The sequence below is a fragment of the Porites lutea genome, chromosome 10 (assembly GCF_958299795.1).
Source record: "Porites lutea chromosome 10, jaPorLute2.1, whole genome shotgun sequence".
Taxonomy (NCBI): domain Eukaryota; kingdom Metazoa; phylum Cnidaria; class Anthozoa; order Scleractinia; family Poritidae; genus Porites; species Porites lutea.
In genome coordinates this window covers 12,655,917-12,669,797 of record NC_133210.1, presented here as the reverse complement: position 1 = coordinate 12,669,797, position 13,881 = coordinate 12,655,917, and the positions used below count along the sequence as shown (strand labels likewise).

Here is a 13,881-nt window from a genome sequence, read left to right as displayed (position 1 = left end):
AGCGAAATGTGTAACCCTGTTTTACCAAATATGGTTTTAAGGATATTTCTTCCGTTTTTTAAATGGGACTTGTGTTTGAAAATCCCCTTTAAGCGGGAAACACCTTGACGGCTGAAGGTAGAATCAGGGCTGAACATGATCACTGATTAAGTTTCTTCCGTGTGTAGCGGTGTTTTGGATTGGCGTCTACCACGGCGAAGACGCGGGGAATAAATTATAAATAACGAAACAAGGCATTTAAAACAAAGAAAGTGCTTTCACAAATCGTGGCGCCGTGGAAATCCCTCTCCTTTATATGCGTTTTGTTTTCAATTTCCAGGACGTAAATACACATCCCCCATAGGTGATGGAAGTAGCTTGAGAACATTTTGAACGATACATGCTCTTTCCCTAATTTAATACCTCCATTCATTTAATTGTTTACATAGATATTTATTTTCACTACACTTTTTTGTCTGTAGGTTAACGATATTGATTTATCAGACGCCACTCACGAAAAAGCCGCCGCCGCCCTGAAGGGCGCAGGAAGTACAGTGGCGATCCTGGCTCAGTACAAACCAGAAGGTAAGCATTGATCCTTCCACGGCTTATTTCAAGTTTTGATTAATATCCATTGACACAGCTGGAAAGAGCGCCTGAAAATTGGGAAACGTACCTAGTTTGAAGCTGATACGTTGAAAGCGAGCGAAGATATTGCTCCAACAATTTTACAGACATTTGTTTTGAGGGGGGCAGGTTGATTGCTTCTATCCTAGCTTTCAACAAATCACGTTCAAACTTTGCATCTTTACCAATTTCAAGGCGTTCTTTTTAGCCGTGTTGACAAATTGTCGCTAACATTCCCAGTCAAAAGTTGAAAAAACCCTGGAAGAATCTATTGCCTTGGTTTATTGCTTGATAAGATCTTTGCAGCCTTATTTTCATCGCAAGGAATTTTTCAGCTCGTCAGTGTGCGAATTGATACGGCTATGGATGTCAAATTCCCTGCAAATTGAATTTTGCAATATATTTTTTAATCTATTATCTCCTCAAGTGGTATTTTTTGAGGTCCTTCAAAACGTGAATATGTCAAGATGGAAAATAAATCTAATTCTTAATCCTGTCGAAAATTCAGATTTGCGGTTCAAACTCTCTTTGGCTGCTATTTGAGGTCAAGAAGTACCCGTTTTCATGTAGCACTCCTACCGCGTTTGTTTTTTGCCCAAAATCACGCGATACGGCAAAAGACGACAAAAATAAAAGCGTCAACGGTAGTCGAAAAATTGTAAGTTCTATAGCTTTATATTTTATAATGTTTCTTCTGTAACTTTATCTTTCTTCAAAGTTGCCTTCGTTTAGATTGAGTGTGTAGTGAAACGCGTTCATCGCTGTTCCTTATGGTGAAAAATTCACGAAAAATTCCAAATTTGGGTTTTTTTTGAAATTCGAAAGGGTAAATAGAACTTTGTGAAAATACAGGTAGAGAGGTTTCTTTTTGAATGGTCACACCTAAGAATTTCACTCACGGACTCAAAATTAAGTTAGAACTGTTTAAAAAACAAATCCTGCCGTCTGAAAGTACTGTCACAGAGGCTTCATTTTAAGGGTTTATACCGCAAGAATAAGTATTGAAAAAGTTTCTTTTCAATTGAATTGCCATAGGATCTTCTTTACAAACTCAAAAGTTAGATAAATATCATCTTCGCCATAACTTTGTCTAGATCGGTCAGATCGTGAAATATCTGTTTTATCACCTGCATGTGTAACCTAGCAAGGCGATAAGTGTTCTTCGGCGCTTGTTTTGAAACATTATATTTTTACTTGGCCGCAATTACTTTTGGTCTTTCCTGATATTCATTGTCTTATGTTTGTATAAATGAAGTGCCGGGCGTCGAAAAATTGAAAAAAATAAATAAATAACTGTCATTTAAAAAAATACATTAAACTTGACCTCTCATTTTTCAAAAATATTGTCTTGCATATGGGCTTTTAATTCTTTGATTGGCAGAGTGGTCTTGAAGAGAGTTAGTTTGATATCATTAAGATACAATTTTCGAAAAGAGGAAAAGCTATATATTTTATGATAATATGTAAATAATTAAATTTCTACCTTCTTTGATAATAAGGCTTTTTTGTGACCCTAAAATTTGTGCAGAGATGAAAGCGTGCGGCCAGATTGATTTTGGTAGTGATATTGGATAAAGAAATAATAATAATAATAACATTCCGTTCATAAATGTTTATTTCGTACCTTTTTATGACGGCTGGTCATCCTTCATATTTGCGTTTTGGTAGGGGGCAGAATATTTCTTAAGTGCTAAAATTGTCTCGACGGAATATCAGTTGTAGACTTTTGTTATCAATGGATTGATGTGCCGAAGAATCGACATAAATTGAATACTGAATCGTGAGAGGTTGATTGGCAATTTGTCTAAAAATAAACTCCGTATTGCCTTCTTGGTCTTATCTGTTTGACAGCACTGTCTTCATTCGCCATCTCATGGCTAAGGAAGCAAATAGACGTCATTCCTGAACCAGTGATCATACCCTAGACTAATATTCTTTCTTACAGACTTTGTGTTTTGTTTTTATTCCGCTGGAGTATTTTAATTTTGCGGTCAATCGTGAATCGATAAACAATAGTTTTGTACACCCAGGAGGAATTCAGGTTGATAGACTATTAAATATGAATGGCTGAAAGGTATTGTGTTTTCCTCCGAGTTGAATTGCTGCTAAATACGTTTCCGTCGCTCGTGATCGGTACTTCTCGCAGCAAATAGCCATAAAACTCCAAAGCGGAACCGTGGTTATTTGGCTTTTCCGTGCTCGATTACCGCGCCTAGATATGCACAATATTGAGCTCGATTGTCGTTTCAACATCCCACGAGTTTGATCAGTCGAGACAGATCTTGAAACGCCTATTGCGTTACATTGGCTAATCTCGTAGGCGTTTTATCCTCACTGATCTGGTTTTAGAACCTTAGCTAGGAGTATTCCTGGCGCTAGCCTACTGCTAAACAGATCCACAACATGTGGTTATGTACGTGTATGTATGAAGATGAGTTTGACGCAATTTGCATATTGCATTCAGTCGACCGAGCGCTCTTATATAGTTATTTTGCCCTCCGTCGGAGCGCGCTGCTTTTATGTATTCCTGTGCTGTTCATACAACCCATCTTACTCCTGTCTTTCTTTCACAGAATACAACCAGTTTGAAGCGAAAATTCACGATATTCGCGAAAAGATGATGAACAGTGGAAGTCCAGGGACTCTTCGAACGTCTGTGAAACGCCAGCTTTACGTGAGGTAGGGAAACAAACGAACAACCACCGTAAATATTTCAACTACTTGGAGAGTTTTTTCGTCGTCAACAACTCTGCTCTCTGTCTCTCGCAGTCCATTGACGGTGTCTTTATTTTATGTACAAAAACGTGGTCAAATTTGTCCTTTTCTCCTGTTTGGATTTCGTCGTGGGTCGCCAGCTCTTTTTGTGAACGAGAAGATAATTAAGAAACTAACCATCAGGAACACGTTGAGTGTTTCTAAACAGATCCGTAAAAATGTTGTCAAATGAAAATGTTTACCATTTGACATTGAGTAAATTGCATTCTTTAAATAACGTTCATTTCCCAAGACGCCGGTGTGAGTGATTTTCATGTTCTTCCGAGTGATATTTCTGAGAACTAGCCAAAGTAAGTGTTGAAATATTGACTTTTTATTTTACTGCTGCTCAACCGCCAGCTTTTATCCCCTAAGATATTAATTTCCTTTTAAAGATTTAATAACGTGTATTTAAGCTATAGAACAAACAAACTAATATTCCGGTATTTAACGGGAAGGAGTATTTCTTAGTATGTGTAGGAAGAATAACCTTGCGTGACACTGCCTCTCTGTTGTGAATATTACTCGGGCGTGACAACTCAATTTAACCCCTGTTGCTTTTTAAATTGGATCAAGTGCGAACGAAAACACTTAAAACATGTTATGGAAACACGTTATTAGGGAACTTAATTAAGCAACATCGACGGCGACGGCAACGAGAACGGGAAAAAAGCATTGACTTAGATTGGCGCAACAACAACTTTGCACGTGCATCACGCTTTTTTGTACATTTTTTGCCGTTACTGCACGACTACGACGTTTAAATGCCTAATTTCACGCCACGTTTTGTTGAGGACGTGAACACAAGACGAATTTATTTTTCTTTTTCTTTTCCTGAACTGCGATACAGTCTTATGGAATTCAACTCCAGAACAAATTGCCAACATTTGTCTAATTGAACGAGATGGAATAAGCGCTATAAAGTTTTAAGCAGTGCGACTTCACTGTTTAAGTAACGTTTTGGTAGCCGTCGCCGTCGTTGTTGATTAAGTTCCCTGTCACTGCGAGTCTGTTAACGCTTAAAAGTCCCAATATACAACTACAAACTTTTCTTACCGATATCCATTCATTTCCTATTCCCAGTGCTCGCTCGCGTAACACTGGCCTTAATTCTGACCAATTACTAGCGAGAGCTCTATTTCAGGCGTGTGTGTGCGTTTCTCCCTCGGGAGTGGCTTTCTGTGTATAAATAAACACGTTTGTAAGCAAATTTGTCCAGTTTGGCTGCAAGGGCGGGAGGATTGGATTCATGTGCCGTCAAACCCCCATGTGGGCGTGAGGTTGGTCTACATCCGTTTTGCTTTGTGGTTCGTCAGTGACCCTCCCTTCCTCCTTATTTTTTTCTTATCTTGGTTTAGTCCTATCGCCTTCTCGCCTGCGGACTCACATGTCCCGTAACTCATCTCTTGAGTCCCCAGGCCTTTATTAAGCGAGCGTGCCATCCACTGGGAATAGATTACTAAGCTATGTTCCCTTAGATAGACATTTAATTCTCACAACTATTTCTCTTGATTAAGTATCAATATTGTGAAGAGAAAATTGATGTTGGTCACTATCAATTTAACCCCTTTTGCTTTTTAAATCGAATCAAGTGTGAACGGACCATTTTAAACCCCCTTATGAAAACACCTCATCACGCGTCTCGCAGCTTGCTAAAGTTGGCCCACCAAAGTAAGTGAAAAGATATAGGTGCTGAAAAAAGTGAGGGAACATTTCAGTAACGCATTTAAAACAACGGGGAAGAAAGGTACCGATGCACAACACTCAAAAAGATGAAAACGAATTGCGGTGAGGTTTTTGAAAACTGCTCAGGTTAACTGTTTTTCATAGTTTTCTGTGTGTGAGTATGGCTTTTACACTCGGTGGTTCTTGTGTCATGACGCTTTAATTTTTTTATTTGGAATCGCCTGTTTCAGGCGTTCAAAGTCTCCCCTCCTCGTTTTTCCTCCTCGTTTTCCCCGCGTACGTTTTACCTCGCTCCCTACCATCTGAACTTCGCTCTCTACTATTTAAATGTTTAGAACAGCCACATTTGGAAGTAATTTCTCCGCAAAGAGTATATTTCAGAGAGTAATTGGACAACTCATGGAACTCTTTATTGTGCTTTTAGGCCGCTCGTGCACTTCGTTCGGTCAAATGGGACACCTCATGACTTTATGACGGTCTCGTGAACCTCCGGCTGTCAATGTCTGAAGTCAGAAGTCCGATTCTGGGAGGGACGTTTACCACCCACCCCTCCCTTGTCTGCTACACAGTCGTTTTTAGCTCCTCCCCACAAACGATTTGTGTGGAGGAGCGTTGCGTGACGACACTAAAAACGGCTGTGTAACAGACTAACCCCTCCCCTAATAGACTATAACCCAATGTCACTGTACAGTCGAACCTCTAGAAAGCGGCCACCATCGTGAAAGTGTTACGTAACCGCTTAAGAGAGATGTGGCAGGAGCCCATACAGTAATGTACCAACAATTTTGTCCGCTGGGAATCTGGTAACTGGCCGTTCAACCCTTTAAGCCTCAGTCATATCAACCATGCAAATTCTCAACACTGTTCTTCGTACGTTTCTCTTTTTACTGCTTGAGAGAATTTAAGCGTGAATACTATGGTCACTACCGGAGCTTAAAGGTTTGAGTTTCGACTGTAATTCTATTGAAGAAAATTTGATTATATATTATCTATCTCATCCAGGGCTTTGTTTGACTACGACAAAACTAAGGACAGCGGTCTCCCCAGCCAAGGACTTAGTTTCAAATATGGTGATATTCTTCACGTGACTAATGCCAGTGATGACGAGTGGTGGCAAGCAAGACGGCTGAATGCTCTGGGGGAGGAGGAAGGGAGAGGTGTTATCCCCAGTAAAAGGAGGCAAGTGAAGCGTTGGTTGTATGTGTTTTCTTTGTTTTTGCTTCAGTGCTCCTTGGAAGGTCAGTTTTTTTCGTCGTCCATTTATTGTGAGTCCGTTACAAGTAACGCAGTATCTTAGCTGACAACTTTACTACCTGCCCAAGATATGTTTTGTCTTTTGTCACCCCTCGCTCGTAACAGATAAAATATGATGTAAGGGACGGACCATTAGAAAAGGGAAGGGAGGGGTGGGGAAAAAGCCAAAGAGGTCCATACATAATAGAAATTAACGCGAAAATGAACGCTGCTGCCGGAAGAGGTAGAAAAAAATTTATACACAAACTAAGTAAAATTAAAACATACACACAAAAGCAGAAACTCGCCCACTCACACCCCCTTCACTTTTCTTATGGTCGGTCCATAAGCTAGCGTACAGGGTCAGGAATGCGAATGTTAACTCGTAAAGGGTTCTGGAACAGCCTCAGTTTGTTGTTGCTCTTTTATTATTAATAATAATAATACTATTATTATTATTATTATTATTATTATTATTATTATTATTATCATCATCATCATCATTATCATTATCATTATCATCATCATTATTATTATCATCATTATCATTATTTTAATATTATTATTTTTTAACTTTTTAACTTTTTAACTTTTTCTCCTGTTCAGTCGCGGGACCCTTAATGTTACTCTGTCGATGTTTTAGGGTCGAAAGAAGAGAAAAGTCTAGAATGAAGTCGGTGAAGTTTTCAAGAACCAGCGAGGATAACAAAACGAAGGTACGTATTTTATGCAAGCTGTTGATGTGACGCTTTTGAGTGAAAATCTTCAACGCTAATAATGATTCTGACATACTTTCATGCATTAGTAATGCGGCGGACCCGCTCGCTAAGGCCCAAGTGCACCCATACTGTTTTGGGCGCATGTAATTTTTTCTGTTTTGAAACAGTCCATGTAAACGAAGAAAAATGTCAGAGGCTTCTTCAAGGCAAGAAAAATAATTATTGTTTTCTTAACTAAGCCCGCGAATATTGTGAGGAGGAAATTGGTGGTGATCACTCTTTACACTCGTTAGACTGTGCACAGTCTCCTATTGTTCCGTGCGATTGTTTTGATCAATATCGCTGAGCTCAAGAGGTCGCTATCTTGATTTCACGTGGTAAGAAACTTTTGAGAAGCATGGCATTTGGTTGGAGGGTGTGGATCTCCTCCTCTCTCCCTCTCTCCCCACCCCCATCCACATCACCACCCATTCCGGTCCCCACGAGCGATTTGCAATCTCCCGCAGGTTCTCTGAGTCTCTCCAAACAAGATGGCGACCCGTACTCTCAAACTCGAAGATCAAACTCCACTATCGCCTGGAAAATAAAAAGCTCTTTTTAATCGTTGATTTTGGAGTTTTTAAAATCTGTTCGCAACATGCAAAGCGCTTTTGTTTAAAGTGGGCTTCGTTCTCCTTTGACTGACTGCCTTGGAATGCAACGACTATAGAATTATAAAAGCATCATGTTCATTTTTTTTTTCTGTAGACCTCCTTCAATGACGGACCAGGTGGTCGCAAGCGTAGCTTTAAATTTTCCAAGAAATTGCCATTCTTCAAGAAGGATTCAGAAAACGAGCAAACGAGTGACGTAGAACCAAGCTACACCTCAAACGCCAGCGACAGTGAAAGCAGTTATAGTGCACGCGCGGAGGACAATATCCTGTCGTACGAGGCTGTTGTGCAACATGAGTTAAAGTACACTAGACCCGTCATAGTACTGGGGCTACTTAAGGACAGAATCAATGATGACCTCATCTCAGAATTTCCGGATAAATTTGGCAGCTGCGTACCCCGTATGTACCATTAATTTTTAATTTAATTTTCGAGGTTTTGTTGCTTTCTAAATAACCAAGCATCTACCCACGTGGCGTTTTCTTGAGGGTGGCAGTAGTCAGGGACAATTCTCTGGTCTTTCTGAACAGGTTGTCAAGCTAAGTCAGTCCTGAGAATGTCAATTCAATTGCGACTTCAAAAGTTTTCCCGCGTTTATCACCATTTGCATGTGACGCACCTGTCAGCTGTTTCACATTTTCCCGCCCTTTTTCTCTTTTTCACTTTTCCCCGCTCTTTTGCTCTGTTTCACATTTTCCCTCCGTTTTCCTCGGTTTCGCTTTTCCCGCCCTTTTTCCCAGTTTCACATTTTCCTGCGCTTCTCTTTGTGTTCCAAGTTTTCCCGCTCTCCTTCCGGGCTTCATTTTCCCACGCTTGGAACCAGCTGCACGCTTCTGCACCGGCCACCGGTTGCTTCTGTTCAGTTTATTGTGTTGTTTGCATCCCTTTTGGCTGGCTAGCCTTGCAAAGAGATTTGTTCTTTCTGAGTTTTTTTTTTCGCACAGCGTCCCGCGTAACAAGAGTGATGGTTGATAAAGATAAGGATGTAGAAAATGTTGCGCTTGCTGTTGTTAACTTATGACCCGCCCTTGACTAAAACTTTTTCCTTGTGACAGACACGACACGCGAGAGGAGAGATTACGAAGTGGACGGACGTGATTATCATTTCGTAGATTCTCGCGAGGAGATGGAAAAAGCGATTCAGAACCACATGTTTATTGAAGCGGGCCAGTATAATGAGAACCTCTACGGAACGAGCGTCCAGTCAGTAAAAGAAGTAGCAGAAAAGGTAAAGTTATTATCCGCTGTTCATACACTGGCGAACAGTTAGTTTCCCTCATGATCAAGTAAAAAAGTTCTTGATTCATTAAGAAATTCTCCCCATCACCAGTACCATTGGAAATGTGTAGAGAATAATGTGAAGAATAAGCCTGCTGATATTAGAGTTATGCGTTATATAGAGGATATTACACGGTGGCGCGAAGATATGAATTTTATTTTCGAGTGCCAAAACAATATTGTACGAACGAGCGCAGCGAGTGAGTAAAATATTGTTTTTGCCACGAGAAAATAAAATTCATATCTTTTTGCGCCGTGTAATGTTCTTTTTATTATGTAGACAAAAGACATCGATAAAATAATAGAGGGAAATGACCGAAATTACGTCATCGATAAACTCACGTGTGAGATTATGGAAAATAAACCACTCGGTTTCCGGATGTATTTTTTATGAATTTTACGAGTGGTATATTTTCCAGTAAAACACTCGTGTCTATCTACTATCGTGCCGCGGTCGAACGGTCATAACGTTGTCTGCCTTGTTTCGACATCTTTTTGAGGGCCGACTTTGAAACTGTTCCATTACAGGTAACCCAAGCTCGAAATGTGGCCGTCCCAACGGTATGTCTCTCGGTCGTAAGAAAAGAGCCAAAATATAAACGTTTATAAGGGAAACCGAGATAAAAAAGTAGATTTACTCGCTCTCTTTTTACGTTTTCGTCTCACCGGCGTTTTATGCAGCTCAAGCTGGCGTCTGGTCAATTTTGGGCCATTTTTATGGTTTTATTTTTCGCTGTCGTGACGTTCATTTTGAACAGTGGAACATAAAACCAAAACCAACCAGTCAACAATAAATTTCATATTACTTTCTTTTATTACATCATTGCCTTAAGCCTGTTTTTTTTTCTTTTCTTAGAGTAAACACTGTATTTTAGATGTTAGTGGTTATGCTATCAAGCGACTCCAAGTGGCCACGCTCTATCCCATCGCAATATTTTTAAAACCAAAATCCGTGGATTCCATCCGTGAATTAAATAAAAGGCTGACCGAAGAACAGGCACAAAAGACGTACGATAGAGCGCTGAAATTGGAGCAGGAATTTGGAGAGTATTTTACAGGTGAGGATGAAGTGTATGCGCATTTGTTTCCTCTTTAGCCTGCGAGTAAGCTCTCTAATAGGCCACTTGCACTAAGAGGCCACGTGACCAATGCTTCCTTTAAACAATGAGTTGGAATCTTGCTGATGCCAAAAATTGTTAGAGCACACAAAAATTATCTTACACCCGAAATTTGAGAGGAAACGCATTTAAGGGAGATATTTTATGGCACTTTGATTTTTCAGCAAAGTAGTATGATTTGTTTTGGCCGCCATGTTGGAGGGCATGCTTTTGCCCTCCAACATGGCGGACAAAACTACTTCTTGCTTATATCTTGTTCAACGTTTCATAGTTACGCTCAGATGTGCTGTAAACGTTATCACATCATCTTTTCAACATTTTCCTTGAAGTTTAAGTGCAAAATTTGTGTTCAGAGAGAGGTAATTCATAATTTTAAAAATCACATTTTCGTCACGTGACCATTTACGAACTTATTCATTTTAAGAAAATTGTGCGGGTTTGAAAAACCAAATGACTATTATTTTGTTTAAGATATGACCCACTAATCGTTTTTCGAAGGCAAAATCATGTAACTTTCATTTTCATTTTCCCAATACAGCTCATGTGATAACGCTCTAGAGAATTGTTTCTCTCAAATTTTTGTCTTCTTCACGTGCATATCTACGCGTAATTTATGAAAAGACAAAGGGTCAAGTTCCCCCGGGACCTCTGTTGGGAAAACAAAACATGCAAGCTAAAGAGGTCTATTATGGCGAGCGAAGCGAGCTTCGAGAGAACGCGCGGGAAACAGAACACCCCTTGCACTCGCGTGACTTCTCGCGACTCTCCCAAATGGTCTGGGAAACTGCCCACCTACCCAAATTCGGTTACCCAAGTTTATAGGGGTTTTTTGATAGCTTTCCGTTTATCGTATGTTGCGATGAAAATCTCTCTCTTCCCTTCCCAAGGACTTCCCCGACTGATTGTTATGTTTCCTCATCTTTTAGCTGTTGTTCAAGGAGACACATACGACGAAATCTACACCAAAGCTAAGGATGTCATACGCCAGCAGTCTGGTCCAGTTATTTGGATTCCTTCCAAGGAAAAACTCTAGTAACTAAACAATGCCGTCAAACAATACAGTCATGCGCAGCGCCATCCTTGTATTTCCATGGTTACAACATAACGCCTTGATTTGCTTCTTCATTCTCAAAGCCGCGAAAAGGACAAGACAAAGAAACATCAGTCTCCCGTACCGCGTTGTTGAAGGGCATCCATGTTGATTCGTTACTAAAGCGCGGTCCTCACTAGTGTCTCAAGCATAAACTTGAAAATTTATTCTTCGTAGTGAAGACGCGCGAGACAAGTTTAAGCACAGGCAACAAAAACGTGGTACCGCCTAAGGAACCCGGGTCCTCTTTCCATTATTTTGGCGTCAAAAATGGTTTGCTTGTGTGCCAGCATGTGTCAGCAATCAGGTCACGTCGTCCCCAAACCATTAGGGTGCTTTAGCATCGACGACGGCGACAGCAGCGAAAAGGTCACTTTTAAAATGAATTCGCGTTTTTTCAAACTCTTTCGCGTTTATTCCAATTCACTGAAAATGTGAAATGTGAGCAAATTTCCTTGGAGTTGATTTCTGGGGGACCGGACTCAAGCTTAGAAAGAGAAAAGAAAATTCGTCGTCGCTTGTTTACGTTCTCCATAAATCGTGAAAGTAGGCATTTTCACGTCGTAGTCGTGCAGTGACGGCAAAGAAATGTACAAAAAAGTGTGATGCACGTGCAAAAATGTTGTTGTGCTAATCAAACCTATTGTTTTTTTGCCGTTCTCGTTGCCGTCGCTGTCGTCGTTGCTAAAGCTTCCTGTTAGCTTGGGAGCAACCTCTCCATCTGGAGGATAAGGGCGAGTGAGACATGAGAGGAGATTTCAATTGCGCGTTTCGGCGTCGCTCTTCACTCAAAACTGATGGAGAGCTTGCTCGTAGGCTACCAAACCATTGCTCCCTTTTTTCCTCGTCCTCATGTTGGTTGTCTCGTTCCCAGATTAGAGAGCTTTACGTTCTAAGACGAGAACGACTACGAGTACGAGATTTTCTCAATAGTAAGCAGTGTTCGCGCGTGAGGCAGTGTCTTTTTGGCGGGAAAAAGTGGTAGCCGCCGTCATTCAACTACGAGTTTTAGCGAGAGTGTCGTAGTGGCGGGGACAAGTTATCAAATGTTAGAAGTTTTATCATTTTTGCAATCGGGAGAGGTCTTAACCTCCTTCATAACGATAACAGTGCTAACTTTTCTGGTGATAAAAAGTACAATGAAGAATTCCGGGGTGTCTATTTTTTGACAATACGCAAAAAAATGTTTTAAAATCAAATCTCGTACTCGTAGTCGTTCTCTTCCTCGAATCTAAAGGTCTCTAGTTAGTACCTCCAAACACGAACTTAAACATTCATATTAGGGGGTGTTTACATGAGAAAACTCGCACCGGCACGAGTTTCATACCGGGATAACTTTTTGATTTCGTATCGCGTTTACATGATGACTGGCTCATTTCATATCTCGTTATTTGAAGGTACACTTCATGTTTGATAAAAATACACGTGTGGCTCAAAATCGCAAACATTACGCATGCGCTACCCGTTCCAGTCTACTGGCAGACCGATTTCACACCGAAACGGGTGGTCGTTTCGTGTTTACATGATACCGCTGCGAGATTTCGTACAGGAGTGAAATTCTCGCCCCGGTACAAGAACCGGGGTGAACTCACGCCGGGTGACTCGCGCCAGCATAACATTTTGTGGTGGTATCATGTAAACAAATATAGAGCTATGAGAGGGAACCGGAGTGAACTCGCTCCGGGGCGAAAGTCGCCCCGGTGTCATGTAAACACCCCCTTACTTTGGCATGAGGTGGCAGGTATAAAGTGCCGTCACCGCACGGCTGTATTTATCACAAGTGCGGCAATTCTTGTGCAAATGCCTTTTATGTTTATGCTTGTGTCACGAGTGAAGTCTGGACTGTAAAAATAATGAATTGGATTGTTTACTCTAAATCGTATTTAAAATTAATGGCGGCTCGAAGACTCAATTTGATGACCGAGAGAAAGAGTACGGAGCTGGCTACGGCAGTTAGCTAAGTGAAATGATTTGTACCTGTTAAAAAGACATTTTTGTTCCTCAAATATAGAAATATAAAATTCGTTACGCTATTATAGGTTTAATTTGTTTGGTTGGCCGTTATATTCAGAAGCTAGAAATAGCACATATATTAATTTTCTGGCCTTTTATATCTGGATTAAAAACAAAGTTTAATCAGGGTATGTGAATTTGCGAGATTTGTTCTGTTGTTGTCTACAGTCGATTCTCTCTAAGATAGACACCTTGGTGAACGGTACTAAGTGTACATGTCCCTCTTAGAGTGACGTCTGTCTTACAGAGAGTCAAATTAAAGGAGTAAAAAAGGCAGGCACCAAATCTGTGTGTCCGTTAAGAGAGAGTGGAATGTAGTTTTGTGGTGCTTTTCGTGGCCGTGCTGCATGACACCATGATTTGTGTCACGTTAACGCTTGCACTCCCTTGCAGAGAGGCAGAGTAAAGCGTGACAATGCCGGCATAGAAGAGAAAAGCTATCTCCTTATTTGAGTTAAAACTTGAACTCATAAACAGAGAATTACTAAATATTTGGGTTGGGGTTTTCAAGTAGCTTTCTGGTTTGCCATGAATTCGTCTCATGCCATTCCCCCTTACAATTCATTCAAACTCTTGATATTACATTCAGTGCCTTTTAATTGCTGGACTTGAATTAAACTATTTTATGGAAATTGCGTCTGTTTGTCAAATAGAAACAAGTATTCTTTGAATGTTAGCAAGAGCCATAATTGTGGCTCTTGATGTTAGCGAGAGATCTCCTCACGCGATAT

The 13,881-nt window shown here is 40.6% G+C and overlaps 1 protein-coding gene across 3 annotated transcripts in view; it reads left to right on the top strand.

The window, feature by feature from the left end:
- Positions 1 to 13,782, top strand: part of LOC140950078 (disks large homolog 1-like) — a 33,694-nt gene extending 19,912 nt beyond the window's left edge. For 2 of the 3 annotated variants that reach the window (XM_073399249.1, XM_073399251.1), the window contains 8 exons: positions 462 to 564; positions 3,180 to 3,285; positions 6,049 to 6,225; positions 6,923 to 6,995; positions 7,746 to 8,052; positions 8,707 to 8,879; positions 9,786 to 9,987; positions 10,974 to 13,782. In XM_073399249.1, coding sequence (XP_073255350.1) covers positions 462 to 564; positions 3,180 to 3,285; positions 6,049 to 6,225; positions 6,923 to 6,995; positions 7,746 to 8,052; positions 8,707 to 8,879; positions 9,786 to 9,987; positions 10,974 to 11,080 — 1,248 coding nt within the window. In that variant the 3' untranslated portion in view covers positions 11,081 to 13,782. The remainder of the gene's footprint in view (positions 1 to 461; positions 565 to 3,179; positions 3,286 to 6,048; positions 6,226 to 6,922; positions 6,996 to 7,745; positions 8,053 to 8,706; positions 8,880 to 9,785; positions 9,988 to 10,973) is intronic. The other variant, XM_073399250.1, reaches the window with a different exon arrangement.
- Positions 13,783 to 13,881: the final 99 nt, after the last annotated feature.